At 42.0% G+C, this 22,317-nt stretch overlaps 1 protein-coding gene across 2 annotated transcripts in view; it reads left to right on the forward strand.

The window, feature by feature from the left end:
- Nucleotides 1-22,317, forward strand: part of MAP3K14 (mitogen-activated protein kinase kinase kinase 14) — a 129,951-nt gene that overhangs the window by 82,953 nt on the left and 24,681 nt on the right. For both annotated transcript variants that reach the window (XM_086923846.1, XM_086923847.1), the window contains exons 7-13: nucleotides 6,378-6,507; nucleotides 7,576-7,707; nucleotides 8,942-9,046; nucleotides 10,396-10,559; nucleotides 13,109-13,259; nucleotides 18,777-19,172; nucleotides 20,961-21,067. In XM_086923846.1, coding sequence (XP_086779972.1) covers nucleotides 6,378-6,507; nucleotides 7,576-7,707; nucleotides 8,942-9,046; nucleotides 10,396-10,559; nucleotides 13,109-13,259; nucleotides 18,777-19,172; nucleotides 20,961-21,067 — 1,185 coding nt within the window. The remainder of the gene's footprint in view (nucleotides 1-6,377; nucleotides 6,508-7,575; nucleotides 7,708-8,941; nucleotides 9,047-10,395; nucleotides 10,560-13,108; nucleotides 13,260-18,776; nucleotides 19,173-20,960; nucleotides 21,068-22,317) is intronic.

The following is a 22,317-nucleotide window of genomic DNA, read 5'->3' on the forward strand; positions in this document are numbered from 1 at the left end:
ACTTATGAGACACAGAAAGGAAAGCAAGACTAATACATTACACACCGCAACCCTTACATAGGTGTATGTACAGTGATCATTAGTTATTAATATTGGGATCCTGCAAGGAGCCTTTTGCTCCTTGAGTTGACCGACACAAGTTCTCAAGTAAAGGGCATTGGAGGCTGAATTATCTTTGAAGTATTGTGTTATATGAAAGCTTATTCGAGGAGACTCATCTTTGGGTCAGTTTTGAAGGCTAACACTCTGGGTTAGTTGTTATAAGTGAGGGGTTTAGGCATTCTAGAGGTGTGGAGCTATTATTCTGATCACTCAGCCATGGTGCTTCTTTTAGTTTCATCACATGCGAGAGAGTCGCTTTCCTTTTTCTAGCCTTAGACTCTGTAGCAACCACAAAGCTTTTCCCGAGACATGGGGGATTAAGGCTACCTCCCCCTCTCAGGAAGAAGATGTGGCAGAAACGGGCAGGCAGTTTCCAGGCCTTAAGCACCACTAAAAGGAGCATAGCGCGCTAGGGACTAAATGTCCCAGATGTCTTGTGAGTTCTGAACCGGAAGTGCACCAGTAGCCCTTCCTACAAAGCCAGTCTGAAATCCCAGAGCGGGGCTTGTCAATTTACTTCCTGACGACGAGTCGAGAGCGAGTCCTTGCACGAGGAGCATCTAAGACGCTAGTATCCTCGGATGTTTGACTCTCCTTCAGTATCCAGGTAATTGCAGCGCGAGACGGGAGAGAAGCGCTGGCTGCGCAGTCAGCTCTCCGTCTTGGCGCTCGTATGCTCGGCAGCTTTGTGGAACTGCACTGGAAGTTAATGACTTCCAATTAACCTTTTCTTCCAGCCTGTTATTCAGGGCTGTGGCATTGCAAACTCTGTAATGCGGGGAACAGCGCTGGAAGCGCGTGGTCGTTCTCCATCACGAGAGTAAAGCTGCAACATTTTTTCCTAAACTAAGGTGCACTCTGCAGAAAAGAGAAGGACACCAGGGAATACAACAGGGCTTCCTTAAAAGCAAAATCGGAGCTCTGTAAAATCCCTTCCTGTTTTGCATTGCTGATTTTGTATTCTATTCCTTGCTGATTTTGGTACTTCCTTTATTTTCTTGATGATTTTTTGGTTGTTGCCATTGTACCTGGATGCGTTCAGAAGGCGCAGGAGCGCTGTGGTTTAACTGGTGATTATTCTACTACTGACCTTAAACAGCGTTGAGGCTAACGCTTATATACATTGAAGTCCTTTGCATTGATTGCATTCTCATGCGGATGGAGGGTTCCTTGTTTATCCTGATTAGCTGCCATGTGTTGTGTGTAAGTTGTGTGAGACTTGCAAAACATATTATAGCCGTCTGAATATTTGTAGGTACTAATGTGTAGCTTTCTTCCCTTACCTGCAGTACCCAGAGGTAGACAACTACTAGCTTTGCCGTGAGGGTTTACACCAGATGACATCTGAACCTAGACCAGAGAAGGCGTATCTTTGGCAGCTGTTTATTATTTTATCCACTTCCCCTTTTCCCTGAGGGACATACATATATAGCGGCGTTTGCTAGGCCCGGTGTGTGTGTGTGTGTGTGTGTGTGTGTGTGTGTGTGTGTCCTGGAGAGGCTGGGGAGATTACGGTATTCCATCGCTCCTGCTGACATCTCTCAGAGGTTAGTGGTTACATTTAATTGATGCCATTGACTTCGTGACAGACTCCAGCTAGGGATTTAGTGCGCGTCAGACTCCTGAAAGTATACTGGTCCCTACACCTGATTGCTTGAAGACTGTGCACAGCATCTTGAGTTCACCAAAACTTGTCAGTTTATTTCTTGGGGGCCACCATGTATAGTATATTGCAGTAATCTAAACGGTTAGTGATTTTGATTCAGTGGCTCATATCTGGTGACGGGTGGCATCTCTGCATCATTAGTTAGTTGATTGTCGGTATATTTGCTGTGGTCTGGTGAGGTAAAAATAGTGCCTTTATGTGTATTGAAGTTTCCAATTTTCAGGAGTATGAGAATTTTAAGGAAGTCTCAGCATGGGTTCCCAATTACAACACTTGCTTTCTTTGTGACATTGAGGCACAGGCATCCTGTGATTTTGAGCTGCTGTTCAAATTGATACCCTGCCGAATAGCCTTACATTGAATTTTCATAGTAGTTTTTGAGTTTTCTTCCCAGTAATACACTAGCTTCTGGCCCAGCATTTTCATATAAGCTAGATCTGTCCCAGCTATTTGATGCCTGTCTTGTCGGCTGATTTAAATTTTCTTTCTCAAAAAAGGGCTCTGCTATTGGTTTCTTGGAGATGTTTTAGGAGGCTCCCAAATTGTATTTTAAGTGGTTTTGAGTGCTGCTAAACTTTAATGACAAAATGTTTAGGGAGTAGTTTTTTAAGGTTTTGCTTAGATGAACACGTTTGTTTGGCCAGGGATCTAGGCAAATACTAGGTTTAACATCTGATCAACATTTTGCATGGTTATGTATATTAGTTTGGTGAACCCTATGGTTCCATATTCGTAATTACTTCTTACTCCAGTATTGGAACTTTCATAGGTTCACATGCCTGAATCATTCCCCGTCGTCGAGACGGGAGTCTCCGGTATTTAAAAAAGCAATGCTTAGCAGTATAGCAAACTGAAAAGAGGCCTAGGCCCATTTCCCTTTTGCAACCCATAGCCTTTGTTATGTAAAAAAGGCCCAAACTTTTCCCTGAACCAATCAGAGCTCCTCACCCTCTAGAACACTCCTGAGAGAACCTTCTGCCCCTCATATTTTTCGCGCACTTGTGCATATAAAACACTTTTTGTGCTAAATCCGAGGTGAGCCTCTCAGGGGAGGAGGGTGGTTGCATGTGAATCTATGAAAGCTTCCAATACTGGAGAACTACAGTTACAGGTAAGTAACTTCTTTTCTTACTCCAGTATTGGAACTTAAATAGATTCACACGCCTGAATCAGAATAGCGAGCAGTGCGATTACAAAGCACATTCCTCTGATACATTTCATAATCATGTAATACAACTTGAAAATCAAGCATACCATATATATATATATATATATATATATATATATATATATATATATGTATGTATATTGGTTTTGCAGCAAGAGCCCTTGAGCTTCGAGAGGGCACACAACGTTGAATCCCGCTTTCTGGCAGTGCAAGCCTCGCTGTTAACTGGCTGCTGAAGACTTTAATATTTGGTTCCCATCCGACGCGTTTCGAGGCTTGGGACGCCTCGTAATCATGGAAAAAGCTTCAATGAGGGAGAGAAGACTCTGTGCAGGATTCGTTCATTTAATAGTCGAACAAAAAACGCCCTAAGTGGGTGTGGCTTCATGAATACCAACAAGCATGCTGGTCTATGAAGTCAGTGTTGCACAAAGTAAGTAAGCACCTTAAGTAGGCTCTGTCCCTGAAATGTTCATTTGGCGCTTGTTAGTGTCCTTAAGTAGGAGAAAGAATTCTGCAGCCATGCGTAATCCCCCTGGAGTCAGCGTGCTCGATGGAGAAGAAAGTTCTTGCCCAAAGCCGTCTCACATGCGACATTGCAGTCCTGGGAGAGACTGGTGCTCCTCCCCACGGCCAGGGCAGCCGTGTAATATTTGGTTTTGCAGCAAGAGCCCTTGAGCTTCGAGAGGGCACACAACGCTGAATCCCGCTTTCTGGCAGTGCAAGCCTCGCTGTTAACTGGCTGCTGAAGACTTTAATATTTGGTTCCCATCCGACGCGTTTCGAGGCTTGGGACGCCTCGTAATCATGGAAAAAGCTTCAATGAGGGAGAGAAGACTCTGTGCAGGATTCGTTCATTTAATAGTCGAACAAAAAACGCCCTAAGTGGGTGTGGCTTCATGAATACCAACAAGCATGCTGGTCTATGCAGTCCGTGTTGCACAAAGTAAGTAAGCACCTTAAGTAGGCTCTGTCCCTCAAATGCTTAGCAGTATAGCAAACTGAAAAGAGGCCTAGGCCCATTTCCCTTTTGCAACCCATAGCCTTTGTTATGTAAAAAAGGCCCAAACTTTTCCCTGAACCAATCAGAGCTCCTCACCCTCTAGAACACTCCTGAGAGAACCTTCTGCCCCTCATATTTTTCGCGCACTTGTGCATATAAAACACTTTTTGTGCTAAATCCGAGGTGAGCCTCTCAGGGGAGGAGGATGGTTGCATGTGAATCTATGAAAGCTTCCAATACTGGAGAACTACAGTTACAGGTAAGTAACTTCTTTTCTTACTCCAGTATTGGAACTTAAATAGATTCACACGCCTGAATCAGAATAGCGAGCAGTGCGATTACAAAGCACATTCCTCTGATACATTTCATAATCATGTAATACAACTTGAAAATCAAGCATACCATATATATATATATATATATATATATATATATATATATATATATATATATATATATATATATATATATATATATAATGTGACTTTGTAAAACAAGAGAAATAAAGGATGGAGGGATGGAAAGAAGGCTCACCGTTAGTGGATGATATTCTGCAGTGCCGCCTCTCCCACCGCCGCATCCGACTCTGCGGCTGCCTCCAAGCAGTAGTGCCTGGTGAAGGTGTGCGTAGATGCCAGGTCGCTGCTCTGCAGGATTGGCACTCCTCCAAATAGTGCAGTGGATGTGGCCACTGCCCTCGTTGAATGAGCACACACTCGTGCATTTAGAGGTTTTCCAGCCGCTTGATGACAGTAGACAATTGCACTGGAAATCCATCTGGCAATTCCCCTTTTTGATAAAGGGAAACCCTTCCTGGGTGCGCTGAAGGCGACGAAGAGCTGAGAAGATTTACAAAAGCTCTTAGTTTCCTTTAAGTAGAACTTGAGACATCTTTGAACGTCTAGAGAGTGTAACACTCTCTCTGCGGCTGTTGATGGACGAGGAAAGAAACGTTTCAACACTAACGGCTCATTCGGATGAAAATCAGTTGGTACCTTAGGAATGAAGTTTGGATTAGTCCTCAGAATCATTCTGTCTTCCTGAAACTGTAGGAAAGGCTCCTGAATCGTGAGCGCTTTCAGTTCCCCTACTCTTCTCGCTGAAGTTAGTGCAATGAGAAGAGCCATCTTCCAGGACAAGAACTTAAGATCCGCTCTATGTATAGGCTCAAACGGTGGTTTCATCAATTTTGACAGTACTATATTAGGATTCCACAGTGGTGGTGGAGGTTTTACTGGAGGAAAAACCCTAAACAATCCCTTCATAAACTGTTTGATAATCGTTGATGACCGTAAGGATGGGCCTGATGAAGACCTCCTGTAGCGGGATAACGCAGCCAAATGCACCTTGATGGAAGCGTGAGCCAATCCTGACTTTGATAACAGCAGAATGTAAGGGATAATTTGATGAGTTCCAGCAGTAAGAGGGTGAATGCTATGTCTCTTACACCACAGACAAAACCTCTTCCATTTCATCCTGTAGGTTTTGTTTGTATTATCTGCTCTAGCCTTGGACAGGATCCTCCTACATTTGTGTGAGATATTTAGATGACTAAACTCAGTGTTCAGGAGAAAGGCCGCTAATCGCAAGGATTTCGGGTCCGGATGGAGTACCTGACCCCTGGACATTGTCAGAAGCGATGGAATTGGTCGAAGCTGAACCGGACGGTCCTCCGACAGCAGCAGGAGTTCTGTGAACCAGTTTTGTCTGGGCCACCACTGGGCTATCCGGATCAGCCTGCACGGCTCCCTCTTTATCTTCACCAGTACTCGGGGGAGAAGAGGAATTGTAGGGGCATTTATCTCTGGCAGCAGGGTACAGTAACACTCTAGGTTTGGACTTGAAACCGAAAAACAATTTCAATCAATTAAGTCTGGCTCACAGAAAGATGGTGATAGTATATGAGGGATCGGTCAGCTTGGACTGTTGCAAATATCTGTAATCCGGATTACCGTTCCTACAGAACCCTTTTTCCTTTATGCCCACGTCATCTCGGTTCTGAATACACCCCTCACCGCAAATCACCTCAATGAAATTATGACTCAGTTGTCTCTGAAAGCAACAAAAACAACCAGCTTTCAGGACATGAATCTTGTCCTACAGACTGCACATCTTCATGAATGCCTAAAATAAGTTGCCTTCAGACTCAAAAATAGTATACTCCTTCTCACTAGAGGTTATTTTAAGAATGGAAAATATCTTAAACATTCCATGCTGAATACCTTACTTGACATAATTCCACTCAATGCAGAGGCCTCACACTTCACTTGATTCCAATATTTTATCTTTATTTCAGAGTCCTTGAAGCGCTGTTGCTCTGTGTGTTTCACTGGCTTGCACTCTACTGTTTTTGTTGAAACTCTTTGCTATTTTAATGTTTTTGGAAACCTGTTGACACGAGCCACTCACTATATGATTACCTTTTCTTTCCCTTTTAGATTCATGTCAGTCGTTTTCGTGCAGAGGAGTTGACGACATGTACAGGATTGACAGTGCCTCATGTGGTCCCAGTGTATGGAGCCGTGAAGGAAGGTCACTGGATCACCATTTTCATGAAGCTACTCGAAGGCAAGTGAAGCCTACATTATACTAGATGTGAGACTCATGAAAGCACAGAATCCTAGGGTGTGGCTAAACTAGCAACACTCCGGGAACACTAGTGTGAGCGCTGCAGAGGAGAGGAAAAACATGAGGGCAAGCTGACCTGGTTTTGCTAAAAAAATGTATTTGGGATAGGGATAAAGAGGTGTGATTACAATCTGTCTACTCCCACTTACAGAAATGGGCAGTTCTAGTTGCTACAAATTGAGAGACTAGGCTTCAGCTACTATTGTTTTACACATTTTTAAGGTCATGTTTAAATAATTGAAATTATATTTTAATATTAAATTGTGATGTTTTATTGCTTTTTGTCCAGTCATTGTAACAGGAAATTCATGCTAATGATCAGTTTGTTTTTACCTTTAATGCCCTCCGTAACATCATTTGTTTTTTTCCATACTGTGTTACTAGTCGTTGAGTTGATACTGCACTTTTCAGAACTCTGGTTTAGGTTTTGTACCTCATTGTTGCAACTACATAAGTAGATTAAAGGGAGATAATTGTCACCTTCTTGCAAATATGATCTTCCTTTGTGCGGCAGAGCATAGAGCATTATTTTTTTGTACAAGGCACACCGTAATTTCCAGCTGATCATGCAGTTTCCCACTTGGTCTGCGGATCAAGCACCCCTGGAGATCGAACTTCCTGAACTAGAGCGGTTCCATACATCCTCAGTTAAAAGAGCTGACCACAATGCCTCCTCTTGTTTACAGAGTGGGAATTCACCATAAAGAACTGTCTCCACACAATCTGTAGACCTGAGAAAATAACTTTCTAACTAACTACAGCTTTGGTAATCTTAAGACTGCCGGGCTATTTGATTTTACATTTCCATCCAATTGAATAGAGACCGCTACAGTACAGTAAACACAGTGATGGTAATAGACATTGTCTCAGACATTACACTGAATAAGAGCCATGAACAGTGGTCAACAACAAGTTCGTCCTACTCTAATTATTACGTTTGGATGGTTTCTGTTGATCCATCGATGGTTTACAAGTGAATGTTTAAACTTCTGACCTTTTTCATTTTAGGTGGGTCAGTGGGTCAGCTGATTCAGCAGAGAGGCTACCTACCCGAAGACCTGGCCCTGCATTATATGAGCCAGGTGCTGGCGGGACTGGAACACCTCCATGCTCGCAATATTCTACATGGAGATGTAAAAGGTACAGTGCAAACAGAAGAGTACTAAACAGTATTTAGCTAAAGGAAGCATTCCAAACAGTTTGACAACATCTGATAGAAAATGTCCTTTTGATTGTCTTTGAAATTAACATCCCCAGACATCGCTCATTGCTATTTTCCAGGTGGCTTCCATGTAGCCCCAGTCTAGTCCTCTTAAAGTCCGTCTCTCGACCTACAAGAACAAGCTTGTGATAGATTGGTATTGCCTTTCATACCAGTGCAACCAGACCCTGCTTCTTGGGTAGTCTACCTGCTACCACCTCCTGGTGCCTTAGTCACACTCTTGACGCACCCTCTTACAAGTAGGATCATCTGCGACTAGTTTAACTCTGTCAACTTAACTGCATCAAACATAGAGTCCTCAGAATTTAGTGAAAACCTAATACTCCTTTCTAGAGGAAGTACTAAAAACTGAGGACAATATGGCAAGGAAATGTCTTTTGCCATAGGGCTGCTGTGATGCAGGATATTCCAAAAGTCTGTTCCACTTCTTCAGAAACCAGATAGTTTTCAGTTAATACCCAACTTGAAATTAAACTACTAGCCTCCTTGTCCAATACCTGTATCTTCCAGTACTTGGCTTGCAGTCTTCTTTACCCCCTGCTGTTGTTACCCACTGCTGACCTCATGGCCTCTAAAACCGACTGGGAGTCGCCCTAAACTGGGGTGTTTTGGAATTCACAATCAACCACCGTTTTCTCTTTTCACTCTATTATTCAAGAATAACCCAGCTTCTTGTTAATGGTTTCTGCTTCACTGTCCCGCCACCACACCCATGACTTGCACCATCCACAACCTGTGTTCTTTGCTGTTCTTCCTCCTAGTTATCTAAGTTGAGTAGTTAAGAGTAAGAATTGAATGAGACTCTAAAGAGGGGATAATATTGGCACGCCAAAATGAAGGTAGTGAACGTATGAGAGGCGACTAGGCTGAATAATGGCAGAGGAGCTCAACTTGGATCTTTTCATGAACAAAGTTTTAAGACCTCTAGAAAATTCACAACTAGTTTGGTGAAATAATACGAAGCACAGTCTAAAAAGTATGTAAAACCCAAAGAATTAAAGCTTATAAGCGGGTGAGTGCCCTGGGTCATATTCTCATGGATACTGGGAAAAAGGGCTTCTCCTTGCACCGTTAAAAACGGGAGAAGCAATGAGCAAAAGGTCTGTTTGGCAGCAGGAGCCGTGACCTCTTTTTTCTCTGTTTTGTTAACAGCGGACAACATCCTGCTCTCTGGGGATGGAAATCAGGCGTTTCTTTGTGACTTCGGCCACTCTGCTCATCTTTCTCCAGACAACTTGGGAAAATCTTTGGCGACAGGTAAACATTTCTAAAGAGAAATTATTTTATCCACAATCTCATGCATTTACCAAAAGAGGATATCAAAAGTCTTTGCATTTATTTTATATACAGGCACACCTATATTGTATCAGTAATACCAACCTATATTATTCACTAACACAGTCACTTTTTGGCCTACACTGTGACTCTGCTATGGTCGTGCTTTATAGTTAGAATCTGTTACTTTCTGAATAAAATGGCTGATGTAAGTTTCTAGTAGCTTCCTTTTGCATATCTATATGTATTGTATTGCTAGGCTAGTGATTGCATGATCAGCTTAGTTCAAGTAACTTTATTCGATTCATATGAATCATAAAAGTATACTATACATATATAAAATAGTAATATTAAACTTAAGACTTTCTCTGATCAGATGGAAACAATAAGGATAGGATAGTATGCAATGGAGATACCGGCCAAGCAGATGTACAAAGTGGTGCCAACTATTCTGAGATAAAATGGAAAGAATAACCCAATGTATGCACGATGGGATGGAAAAAGTACAAATAATGCACTGGAACTACGAGCTATTGATTGTATGATGAGCAGGAAACAGCCATTTAGCACGTGCACGATAAAATGAAAACCTATTTGAATGATGAGAGCCAAACAGTAAGACAGCAGTGCAAGAATATTATAGAAACAGGAGCTTCTGGTTATGGAATGAGTTAGGCATAATGAGCTAACCATTGTAGCATGAGATGGACACTCAGCAGTCCGTTTTAAAATTAGATGTAAAAGATGAGGTTGTGACTGTATGAGATACAGACTAGCAATTCACATATAAAGGAGTTCATGCTGGAAATAAATGTGAGTTGAGATCGAAACCAGGGGTAATCAATTGTATAGTGAGATGAAAACCGCGAGCTACTGATGAAAGAATGGAGGAAGGGGAACACGAGCAGCTAACTGCACAATGAGACTTAAAAGTCAATCATTATCTGATAAAATATTCTATATGAGATGGAATTACTGAACTGCAAATTGGATCTTGCAATAAAAGAAGTTCATTTGTTTGTGTTCCATTCTCTGAAATCTTATCATATGATGTACTCATTGCGGTAATTTCTTCATAAATCACTAGCTCAGTAGTTGTATCTCATCAAAAAATCTTTTAGTGCATTTGTCTCAACATATAGATGTTAATTCGTGTAATTGGCTTGCAGAATCAGTTCCTCCTCTCCATAAGAGTTGGGGCTCCATATTTTGGTTTCCAAGTGCTGTCTTAAAGCACTAAGTCAGCCTTTTCGTGCTGGGGCATAGCAGTGCACTGGAGCCAAAGATAGGATATGCTCTACAATAAATTACGTTTGCTTTTTTTCCTCCAGGGGACTACACTCCTGGCACCGAAACTCACATGGCACCAGAAATAGTAATGGGGAAGCAGTGCAACTCAAAGGTGGACATTTGGAGCAGTTGTTGCATGATGCTGCATATGCTGAATGGGTGCCACCCTTGGACTCGTTATCATTCCCGTCCTTTCTGTCTCAAGGTGAGTGTTGAGCACCAATCCATCCCTGCACTAACTGAAGCCGTGGCAGACCTCACATGCACTGACTGACAAAAGCGTGTAGTGGTAATAAGTTTGGTCCAGGCCCAAGTCAGATTTTTCTTTCATCTGGCTCATTTCTGTTTGAACACTACCCACAGATCAGTGCTTAAGGAAATTGCCTGAAATAGGTCCAGATACGCATGCCACTGAGTTCTTGGGGAGGGTGGGGGAGAAGGGGGTGGGAGGGGCGGGTGTAGTGCTGAAAAGTAGTGAGTTGTATCAATGGAGCTATGCATCATTTGAATTTTATAGCCTTGAAAGTTGTCTCGCTTAGCTTTATATGGCAACGTTCTAACTAGGATTGTATGCAACATGTAAAGCGCACAATAACGATGACAGACTATATAACAGAACAAAGCAGAGCTATACCCGAAATATTTCTAATGGAAAACCTTTGTTTGGACTCTGTATATTTCATGAAGTATTAGTATCCAGTTTTTTCATGATTTCAATCGTGGCAGTTTTTCGGTTTGGTTGTTACAAATCCCAAGACAAAAATATGTTTAACTTCTCAGTATAAATTTGAATGTACAGCGATATTGTTCAAATAAAAATGTATATTATATAGTTTATTCACCGTGTCCTGCCTTATGGCGACATAAAAGTTAGTTATGGCATAGTGTTCAAGTGTATAGTGTGGCTACTGTGTAAGTTAGGATAATTAAGTGTATTGCAAAGTGACCCAAAATGTACAACTATTAGTAGTTGTCCTAGTGTGGGAATAGCAGGGGTGTGCTGTAGGACTGGATTGGTGTGCATTATCAGAGCTGCTTCTCGATCCAGGTGCTAGGATAACTGATGGTGCTTCGGGAGAAGAGTGGGTCATAGTTTTATTTTGGTACTAGTCCTGTGATAGCATATGTATTAACGATCTGGTCTGAGGTATGTTATAAAACGTATGAATCTATGGGTTCCAGTACTACTGTAGGTGCAGTGCTAGAATGGTATACTGTAAGGTTTTGAGACTGGTGCTTTACGTTTTGCACTCAGTACTATCTGCCACTGTAGTTTATTATCCCTGATTTGGGTTTCATGCTTATTTCCATGCAGATGACCTCAACGTTACTTTTCTTCTCCTAGGTTTACCAACTCTTTAGATGTTTGTGTGTGTGTGGTTGTCTTTGAAGGATGGATACATTCTCCATTAAAATGGTTCAAAAACAAACATTTTAATCCTTCCTGCATCCAAATTGACTGTTTTCTCACTCAACATATTTTTCTTCTTAATAACCCATCTTCTTTTTGTCTCAATATAGGCATTCGTTTGTTTTCCCCCCTTACCTAAAAAGAACCTATTTGGCTTCTTGTAGTTGCATCTGCACAAATACTAAGACAATTCAGCCCTTTCTTCCCTTAAATGCCTAGTTCCATCATGATTGGAATACTCCTGCTCCTTATATGTAAGCCTTCCACAGTATGTTTTGCTTCCGATTCTGTCCATATAGTTGGTATTTTGAAATCTGGTTTTATCACTCTTTATTAATTTTCTTTGGCTGCCTATTTGTTCACTTTCATTGTATTTACTTATACAAGGCCAATACATGTATGAAAGACATGCTCCATCTTATGTATTTGATTAGCTCTCACAATTTTGTGCATCATTTATGTCCATCAAGGCAGTTGCCTTTCCCATTGCGGTCCTCCTGTGCTCCCTCTTTGTTGCAGGCTTTCCCTTTATTAGGCCAATGGCGTGGAATGATCTTCTCCCTACAATCACACTTTACCATTATTATTTGTTTGAAAAAATCCGAAGTTATTTACTGGGATTTCTTTTCGACGCCTGTTTGAGTAATTTTCTGTATTACCTTTCTTCTTGATGATGATCTCTTGTTTATTATATTTGTGCTATTTTTGCTGTGTATTTTTTGTGCTAATGCTTTACTGTACCTTCGCTTAAATTAATCATATAGGAACACATGGGATCTTAACTTAGATCACTTTTTTGTCTGTTTTAGGCTGATGCGATTTGCTATTAGATATCTATACGTGTCTTTGGCTATGACATTTATAATGTACAATTATCATATAACCTATTTGTAATCACTATTCCTGTCTAAAAAGAAAATAAGCATTTATGCATTAAAAGTGCTTTATACATTAAAAAAAATAAATGTATAAATCAAAGCTGGTTTGTTCTGAAATTCTAATTGCTTTGGAAATTGCAGTTTGAGGTGCATTTGGTGATATGTAGTAAAGTAGGCGCACTGGAAATCGTGATTTTTTGGTTTTAGTGTTGCAATGAGGCATTTAAAATAGGACATTTGATGTGCATTCACAAAGCTGTAAACAGTTAATAGATTAAGGGGGTTAGGCAGGGATAAAGACTTGTCAGAACATTGTGGAATCCAAGCGCTTTAGTAATGCTGATATTGATTAAAGTTGCATTAAATTATTTGAATTGTCGTAGAGATCACATTTCTTGAGAGGAGCTTATTTGTGACAGTGTCAGCCGCTTCATCTTCATAATTGTTTTTTTTTTTTTTAAACAGATTGCTAGGGAGCCGCCTCCTGTGAGGGAAATCCCACCCTGCTGCAACCCCTTAACTGCTGAGGCTATTAGAGAAGGACTAATTAAGGATCCAGTGAAAAGGGCATCAGCGGCTGAACTGACGGAGAAGGTTAACTTGGCTCTACAAAAAGGTAAGGATGTAAGGTCAAGCCATAACTTGTGTGTGTGTGTAAAGTGAATACAAATCTCAAATAACCCACAGTAGTCTGCAATGCGAGTTTCATCACCCAGTGATTTACTTAAATCAGGGTCCTGGTGAGAGAACAAGCATGTACATTAAAAAATATGTCTTGTGGAAACTGTTTAAAGAATGTTTGGTAATTTACTCGCCTCTCTCGAGCCAACTAATGAGCTGGGGACTTTCCTTAAGACCAAGATTACGACAGTATCTGATAAGAATGGAGAGCGGGCGGCAGCCCTTGACTTACTGAACTTGTAGCTATAATCACCAAGAAGAGAAGGTCTTTTTGCATGAAAGGAAACAGATTGTTTTGGGGCAGTATGTTTCCAGAGCTTCCACTCATCTCCCTACCTCCCCATCCACTTACTTTGGTAATTTCAAAAATTTGGAAGTATCATCCATTTGTAGACCTTCGCCAGGGATACATATCTGGTGGTACAGTTGTAAGAGAGAAGGGAAGATGAACAGCTAGTCCCAAATCAGAAACCAAAAAGAAAATGTTACCCTGTAAGCATCTGTTGTGCTGTAGATTCACATGCTGTGAATACTTTTGACATCTAGTGTTGTGTCCAGATGTATGCAAGTTTTTGTTCAAAGAATTCTTCTCGACTCACAAAGTACCTCTTAATTGCAATGTAAATCGCCATCAACTCCATTGTTGGATTGTTTTCCGTAAAGTGGGTGAGGATGAAGCTGGAGCAAAGCAACGTAGGAAAGATGCATAGAAAGATGACCCTGCAAAGGAAGTAAGAAAGAATGGTAACTGCAACAGCTAGATGCATCTGGGGAGGGTGGGCGCACATGAATCTACAGCACTAAATGCAGCGAACAGATGCTTAGAAGGTAAGTAACATTTTCTGTTTGAGGCCTGTGTAGCTGTAGATACACATGCTGTGCATAGACTGTAAAAACAACAAGTGATGGACCGAATGTGGATCAATGTCACACATTCCCCCAGTCAAAAGATCTGGGCCCAAATCCATCGTTTTTTTGCACTCCACACCACCACCCTGGGTTAGACAATGGCGATATGCAAATCAGCTCTGACCCTGTTGCCCCATGGGAACAGTCCAGTCCGAACTACAAAAGCCATGTCCTTCCCAGAACGGAATCAAGCATCCGAGGACCGGACCGGTTTCGAGGTAACACCTCTCATCAGCCCGGCTAGCTTGACTCCAAGTGGTGTGGAGTGCCTGGGACCCACGTCTGGGCATCCCCAGCGCACTTAGGGCGGCAATTGCAAAAACAACAAGTGATGGACCGAATGTGGATCAATGTCACACATTCCCCCAGTCAAAAGATCTGGGCCCAAATCCATCGTTTTTTTGCACTCCACACCACCCTGGGTTAGACAATGGTGATATGCAAATCAGCTCTGACCCTGTTGCCCCATGGGAACAGTCCAGTCCGAACTACAAAAGCCATGTCCTTCCCAGAACGGAATCAAGCATCCGAGGACCGGACCGGTTTCGAGGTAACACCTCTCATCAGCCCGGCTAGCTTGACTCCAAGTGGTGTGGAGTGCCTGGGACCCACGTCTGGGCATCCCCAGCGCACTTAGGGCGGCAATTGCAAAAACAACAAGTGATGGACCGAATGTGGATCAATGTCACACATTCCCCCAGTCAAAAGATCTGGGCCCAAATCCATCGTTTTTTTGCACTCCACACCACCCTGGGTTAGACAATGGCGATATGCAAATCAGCTCTGACCCTGTTGCCTCATGGGAACAGTCCAGTCCGAACTACAAAAGCCATGTCTTTCCCAGAACGGAATCAAGCATCCGAGGACCGGACCGGTTTCGAGGTAACACCTCTCATCAGCCCGGCTAGCTTGACTCCAAGTGGTGTGGAGTGCCTGGGACCCACGTCTGGGCATCCCCAGCGCACTTAGGGCGGCAATTGCAAAAACAACAAGTGATGGACCGAATGTGGATCAATGTCACACATTCCCCCAGTCAAAAGATCTGGGCCCAAATCCATCGTTTTTTTGCACTCCACACCACCCTGGGTTAGACAATGGTGATATGCAAATCAGCTCTGACCCTGTTGCCCCATGGGAACAGTCCAGTCCGAACTACAAAAGCCATGTCCTTCCCAGAACGGAATCAAGCATCCGAGGACCGGACCGGTTTCGAGGTAACACCTCTCATCAGCCCGGCTAGCTTGACTCCAAGTGGTGTGGAGTGCCTGGGACCCACGTCTGGGCATCCCCAGCGCACTTAGGGCGGCAATTGCAAAAACAACAAGTGATGGACCGAATGTGGATCAATGTCACACATTCCCCCAGTCAAAAGATCTGGGCCCAAATCCATAGTTTTTTTGCACTCCACACCACCCTGGGTTAGACAATGGCGATATGCAAATCAGCTCTGACCCTGTTGCCCCATGGGAACAGTCCAGTCCGAACTACAAAAGCCATGTCCTTCCCAGAACGGAATCAAGCATCCGAGGACCAGACCGGTTTCGAGGTAACACCTCTCATCAGCCCGGCTTGGACATGGCTTTTGTAGTTCGGACTGGACTGTTCCCATGGGGCACAGGGTCAGAGCTGATTTGCATATCGCCATTGTCTAACCCAGGGTGGTGTGGAGTGCAAAAAAACGATGGATTTGGGCCCAGATCTTTGGACTAGGGTGAATGTGTGACATTGATCCACATTCGGTCCATCACCTGTTTTGTTTGCAAATTCCGCCATAAGTGCGCTGGGGATGCTCAGACGTGGGCCCCAGGCACTCCACACCACTGGAGTCAAGCTAGCCGGGCTGATGAGAGGTGTTACCTCGAAACCGGTCCGGTCCTCGGATGCTTGATTCCGTTCTGGGAAGGACATGGCTTTTGTAATTCGGACTGGACTGTTCCCATGGGGCACAGGGTCAGAGCTGATTTGCATATTGCCATTGTCTAACCCAGGGTGGTGTGGAGTGCAAAAAAACGATCGATTTGGGCCCAGATCTTTGGACTGGGGTGAATGTGTGACATTGATCCACATTCGGTCCATCACCTGTTTTGTTTGCAAATTCCGCCATAAGTGCGCTGGCGATGCTCAGACGAGGGTCCCAGGCACTCCACACCACTGGAGTCGAGCTAGCCGGGCTGATGAGAGGTGTTACCTCGAAACCGGTCCGGTCCTCGGATGCTTGATTACGTTCTGGGAAGGACATGGCTTTTGTAGTTCGGACTGGACTGTTCCCATGGGGCACAGGGTCAGAGCTGATTTGCATATCGCCATTGTCTAACCCAGGGTGGTGTGGACTGCGAAAAAACAATGGATTTGGGCCCAGATCTTTGGACTGGGGTGAATGTGTGACATTGATCCACATTCGGTCCATCACCTGTTTTGTGTGCATAGACTGTAAAGCAGTCCTTCCTTAAGCAGTGGCTAGCCTGTGGATATTGCAGAAGACACAAAAAGGGTACGCAGTACAGCCTGAGCCAACATTTGTTGTTGGCGGGCAAATACATTTACACAGTAGTGTTCAGTGAAAGAGTGTGGTGTAGACCAAGTACCTGCTTTACAAATGTCCACTATTGGGATGTTGCCAAGGAAGGTCATATGGTTCTTTTCTTTCTGGTAAAGTTGGCCAAGCCAGGTCCTCCCTGGACTGGAAACAAGCATCGTAGGACCGGTTTTGGGGTTTCACTCCTCTTCAGCCAGTATAGCTTGATACCAGTGGCAAAGAGAGCACGGGACCCAGTTCTGGGCATACCCGTCCCACTCAGGGTGACAAATGCAAAAACAACAGTTGATGGACAGAATGCAGAACAATGTCATACATTCACCCCAGTACAGAGATCTGGGCATAAAACCATCGTTTTTGCTCACCATGCCATTCTAGTTTGAACCCAGCACACACACTTTCATCTTGATAAGCAGGGGTTAAGTGCACAGAGTTCAATAGCCAGCAAAAATAGGGTTAAACGGAAAGGCCAAAAACAACTGGGGTGACCCTTCAGAAAGGGTACATTTCCAACACTGATCATGCTATGAAAGTTCTATATAATGACAGAAAGAGAGTTAGGAGTTCACAGCCTGTCTGGGCTGCCTTTTGTGGCCCATAACATTGCTCCTGTGATGCCTCACATATGAGATCTGGACAAAAACCAGTCACACAACTATGGCGAAAGGACACAGAATCCTTTTCTGTATTCAGGGAGAGTTTTGGTTAGTTGCAGTGATTTTCCGATTCTGTATATGACGTCTCTCATGAAACCATAATATTTACATCTTAAAAATGCAGGCAAAGTACTCCTATTATATATACCATTATCGGATGATCTACTCTATTGAACAGAAAAGAACTTTTCACTAGTAGGCAGACTTATTGTTTCTCTCTGTTCTCAAGTCTGCATCCGGCATTTTCCTGCACTTTGTTACTCCCTATGTGGGAATTATAAATGCACTTCGAGGAGAGGATTAAACCTTTTCCTTAGTCCAATACAAGTAGTTAACTGATATTACAGACGCATGTTTAAGTGTTCATGACCTTGGCACCTTTCTTCAGAGAGGCGTGCACTGCAAAATGCTACATTGGCAGCAGCAGGGGGATGAGGACTTGGGAGATGTACATTTTAATAGTTTAGTTGGCATCTAGGGAATGCAAATGTGTTTATGTGAGTGGGGATAAGAAAATAAGTGTTAACTGAGTTGAGAGTTCATCTTATAAAAAAATACAGTTTCAGTGGAGTAAGATTTGCGCAAATTTGAAGCTAAACTAAAGTTCTGACAAAACTGGTATATTTTTTGAAGATGTGACACACTGATAATTAGTCAATGTGTTGGTGCACATGATTTTGTAATTCATAAGCTTATTTAAACAATTACAAAGGACATGTAAAAATCAAGAACACTGTGTAACTACCTGCCTAATAATAACCATAAACAAGTAATAGTAACAAAAACGTATTTTCTTAAATAGTTTCAGTGTTTGGCCTTTTAAGCACTATTCGTAGCAGGTAGTACAATAACTCATTTTATAATCCCCGCAAGGATGACCTCAACAGTGAGCATTTAACTCGCTACACTGTCTTGGCTGTATTCTCGTTTGCTCATTTTATATTTGCCTGTAACTTCTGCGCTCATCCAGAATGTATTGATTTTGCTTACTTGGGAAATTGTTAAAACAAAATAATAATCCTGATATGCATCTTTCTTTAGTTGGTCCTGCTCAAGCCATTTATATTCTCTTATTACACAGACAGAAACACGAAGGGGCTTTTTGTTCGTCTGACAACCTATTACAATGAAGGGAGTGACCTCAAATTCTAGGAGGCTCCATGTTTCAGTGTTTCTTATTCTTATAGGGTGTCTGTGCATCTCATTGTTTTTCTGAGCCTGACTTGGACCATCCAAGGTTTTTAGAGATGTATCATTGATCCATTTTGCGACACCTGCTTATTTTTCCTATATGTCTGTAGTCCTTCTTTTGATGGTTTACAATACTGTTTTATTTTGCATTTACTTCTAGTGGGAGGTTTGAGAAGCCCATGGAAAGGAGCATACAAAGAACCGAGACCTCTTCCTCATGCTGCTGAAAACTGCTGGAATGTGCAACCTTCCCCATCTGCACCAGCCAACCCCATCCTAAAGATTCCCAAAACCGGTCCCCAGCCTGCCACCAGTCTGCAGCCTGCCGCCAAGCTCCAGCCTGCCACTGGGCCTCCTTTCCAGGCCTTCACTCAAGAGCAGCTCCCACTCATGCATGAGGATACTGGATCACAAACCAGCAATAAGGGCACAGAGAAACCTGTGACCTGGGAGATCATGTGCCAGTCCTTAAGGTTCTCGAAGACCTCCAAGAGCATCAGTAGCACAGACAAGAGGAGGACGTGCTCTGAGCAGGAGCTTCATCAGATGGAGATAGGTAACTGCTCTGTACTTGTTGTAGCCAGGACAGTGAACTCACTAGAGAGCATGGGAAAAATAAGAGCTGAATCATTTGCCTAAGATCTATTGAAGAATAGACAGGCACTGTGAGATAGTCCTTATGCTAAAGAGCAGCATTTGTGTTTCAACAAAGCAGCATGACGATGCTCCGCATCATTACCATACTCTAACAGCAATGTCCATGTATATAGGTAAAAAATATCCCCTGGAGATTTCTGCTGTCTGAAAGAGTTGCAGTGGGTGAATAACACCCGAATTTTCATTTAGGATGGTAGTGGAGGAGAGGTGAGGTTTAAGAACTCGTGGCTACCTTACATATGAATTTGGGTTTTGACTAGTGCTGAACCCATTGATCTGCATTTAGCCTAGGGCATGTCCACCTGATCTGCATGGATCTTTCTTCAGTACCACATGCAGATTGGACTAAACTGTCAATTGTTAACTGTCACAAGACACACCCTGTCCGGAAAACCGTGTTCTTTTTAAGTTTAAGAATGTTTTCATGATTTTAGTTATACAGTTTATGCAGTTACTGCAATCTCACATTTCACTTACAGTATATAATACAATTAGGAACATTACATTCATTAGAAATTAAATAACAGTATGTTAATACAAGTTTTTAAAAAGATCTATACACAATTTGAACCACAGGATACTGAATCCGTTTCATAGTCTAGAAAAATTAAGATTTAAAAAATAAGAAGGGGAAGAAGTGATTAGGGAGAAGAAAATAAGGATTTGCTATATCAACGCTGTAACATATCATTACTACAGTACATTTGTATACATGTTATTATTATTGTTAAATATTATTTCAATAAGAAGCGAATCACAGGCATCCAGATTAAGTACCTCTTAATACTCATAGGTTTAGAATGAGGCCTGAGTTGATCAGCTGTTATTTTAGTGATTGTGTTCCACTTGATAACAAACTATATTTGCTTCTTGCCAGCACAAAGATATTTTTTGCAAATTCGCAGCTATAAATAAATCCCAGGATCTGTAAAATAGGCGCGTACATTTCTGGAATAGCAACTGATCCAATAATGAGGTGAACCAGAATTCAGGTGCAGAACCAGAATACAGGTTCAGAACCAGAATACAAATTCTTCTGATTAGCTCACAATTAAAACATATGGGTAAAACTAGTTTTAGGATATTCCAAAGACCAACACATCACAAAATTGTAATTGTTTACTGAAGCATGGCTGTAGTATAAAACGATATGTTGTATAAAAAACATGATCTCAAAAGTAAAGTTTAAATTGTATTGGCTACACTTGTTTTGATTACAAACGCTTGCACAAATTTCTGTGGACCATAATTTAACACCCTGTTAAATGAATGTTCAACATTTGTTTCACTTAGACATCCTAATTAAATCAGATCAGCATAATTGGAAGCAATCTTAGAATCAGTCTTTTTCATTCATTAAAAAAAATCATAATCGGGCGAAAACGTTTGATAAAATGACAGATTCAAATATGTTAAATTTGTTTGTAAAACGGGTTTTAGTATCAAGTGTTGAACATTGAAACATTTAACAATTCTTTCTCCTTACTGGAAGGAAGCAACAAAATCAATTTATGCGGACTAGCACAAGTAATGCAAGTGTTCTCCAACTTACTTTTAAAAAGCACCATATTTGATACTTCTACTTTTATTTCAAATAGCAAACTTGATTGAAAACCCTTTTCAGATTGCTGGATTTGTTTACATTGAAAAACAGGCATTTATTTGCTTTTTGTGTCTCTCTTTCTAGAACTATTACTGAATAACCTCTCCCAGCCGTATTCATTGGAGGAGCACGAACAAATGCTTTCATGCCTGAGCATTGACAGTCTGTCAGAAATTGATTCATATGAGAAGGTAAGATATTTTAACTATGGTACGATTCTGTTTTTAAATATTTGAGTCCTTGATTAATCTGCAATAAAACTACAAACATGTTAATTAAATGCAGGATGCAGACTAGACTGTATTGAGGGAAACATCAGACAGGAATCTGTTCCATGCATGTGATAAACTGCCTAAAACGATTGACTGTGTTTTTGGGGCCATATTCTGACTGTTCCTGGTTGGCATACTAAAGAAGATAAAACAGGATTCGCACCATTGACCAGTGCTAGTATTGCGCTCTCCCATGGAAGGGATCTAAATACCCCTTTCATAGGATTCTGAAGGGTTGGTGGGACAGTGCACTGAAGACACCATACATTGTTGGTATCAGTGAAGTCTGGTGATTAGCTAGAATGTAATACTGGTTGTGGCTGTGCTTGCGGGGCTTTAATCTTTTTTTGCCTAAGGGTTCTATTTAGAGGTGGTCTTAGCTGTGAGAGGAATGGAGAAATCAAAGTTTTTAGCATATGATGGCCTGTTCAGTAGGTCTGGTCTGATTTTCCTGTGATCGTCAAGTATATAGAAGCAAAGAGAGTTGGGAAGGTGGACAGACTAAATATGGACTCCCAGGATAAAGATCTAAGCAAAAGTATTACAACTACTACTGGAAGAAGACAAGAAATCGGACAACTGGAAGTGTGGAAGAACATTGTTAAAATTAATTTATATGAATTGGACTACAGCGCAATTCAGAGCCTTTCACATTTCTTTATCAAGTCAAAGAAAAAGAGTTACATTTTGAGGCAGCAGTAGAGTTGCGTTCAAGACTAGCAGTTAAAGAAGCAAGGCGAGGCGGTAAAACAAAAACCAGTGGAGGACGGGAAAGGTTCATTTGTGAGTGGGAATGGAAACTAGTTTTTTGTGCTTCCAGTATGGCAATGAGCCACAACCTTGCCTTTTAGACATTTCAATTCAAATGCTTGCCTTACCTTTCATACATTTTGTAGATCTATATGAGTAATTGACAATTCTTCTTTTTGGGGGGGGCTGGTTCATGGATTGACGTGGACCCAGCGCAGCTGAATGAGCATTGGCTTAAAATGTCTGTGTCTGGTGCTGGTGAGGAAGTGTGGAACAGTTTTTAATGTGGGTTTCAGTCAAAGAAGTGTAGAGTTTGATCATCAACATAGTTTGGCATCCCCAATGCATGGCATGTGCATGTTATTGCTAAAAAATGTCATGTGCCTAAGTGTTGAGAAATTAAATTAAAACTGTATTGT

This window comes from Lissotriton vulgaris, chromosome 5 (genome assembly GCF_964263255.1).
Source record: "Lissotriton vulgaris chromosome 5, aLisVul1.2, whole genome shotgun sequence".
Taxonomy (NCBI): domain Eukaryota; kingdom Metazoa; phylum Chordata; class Amphibia; order Caudata; family Salamandridae; genus Lissotriton; species Lissotriton vulgaris.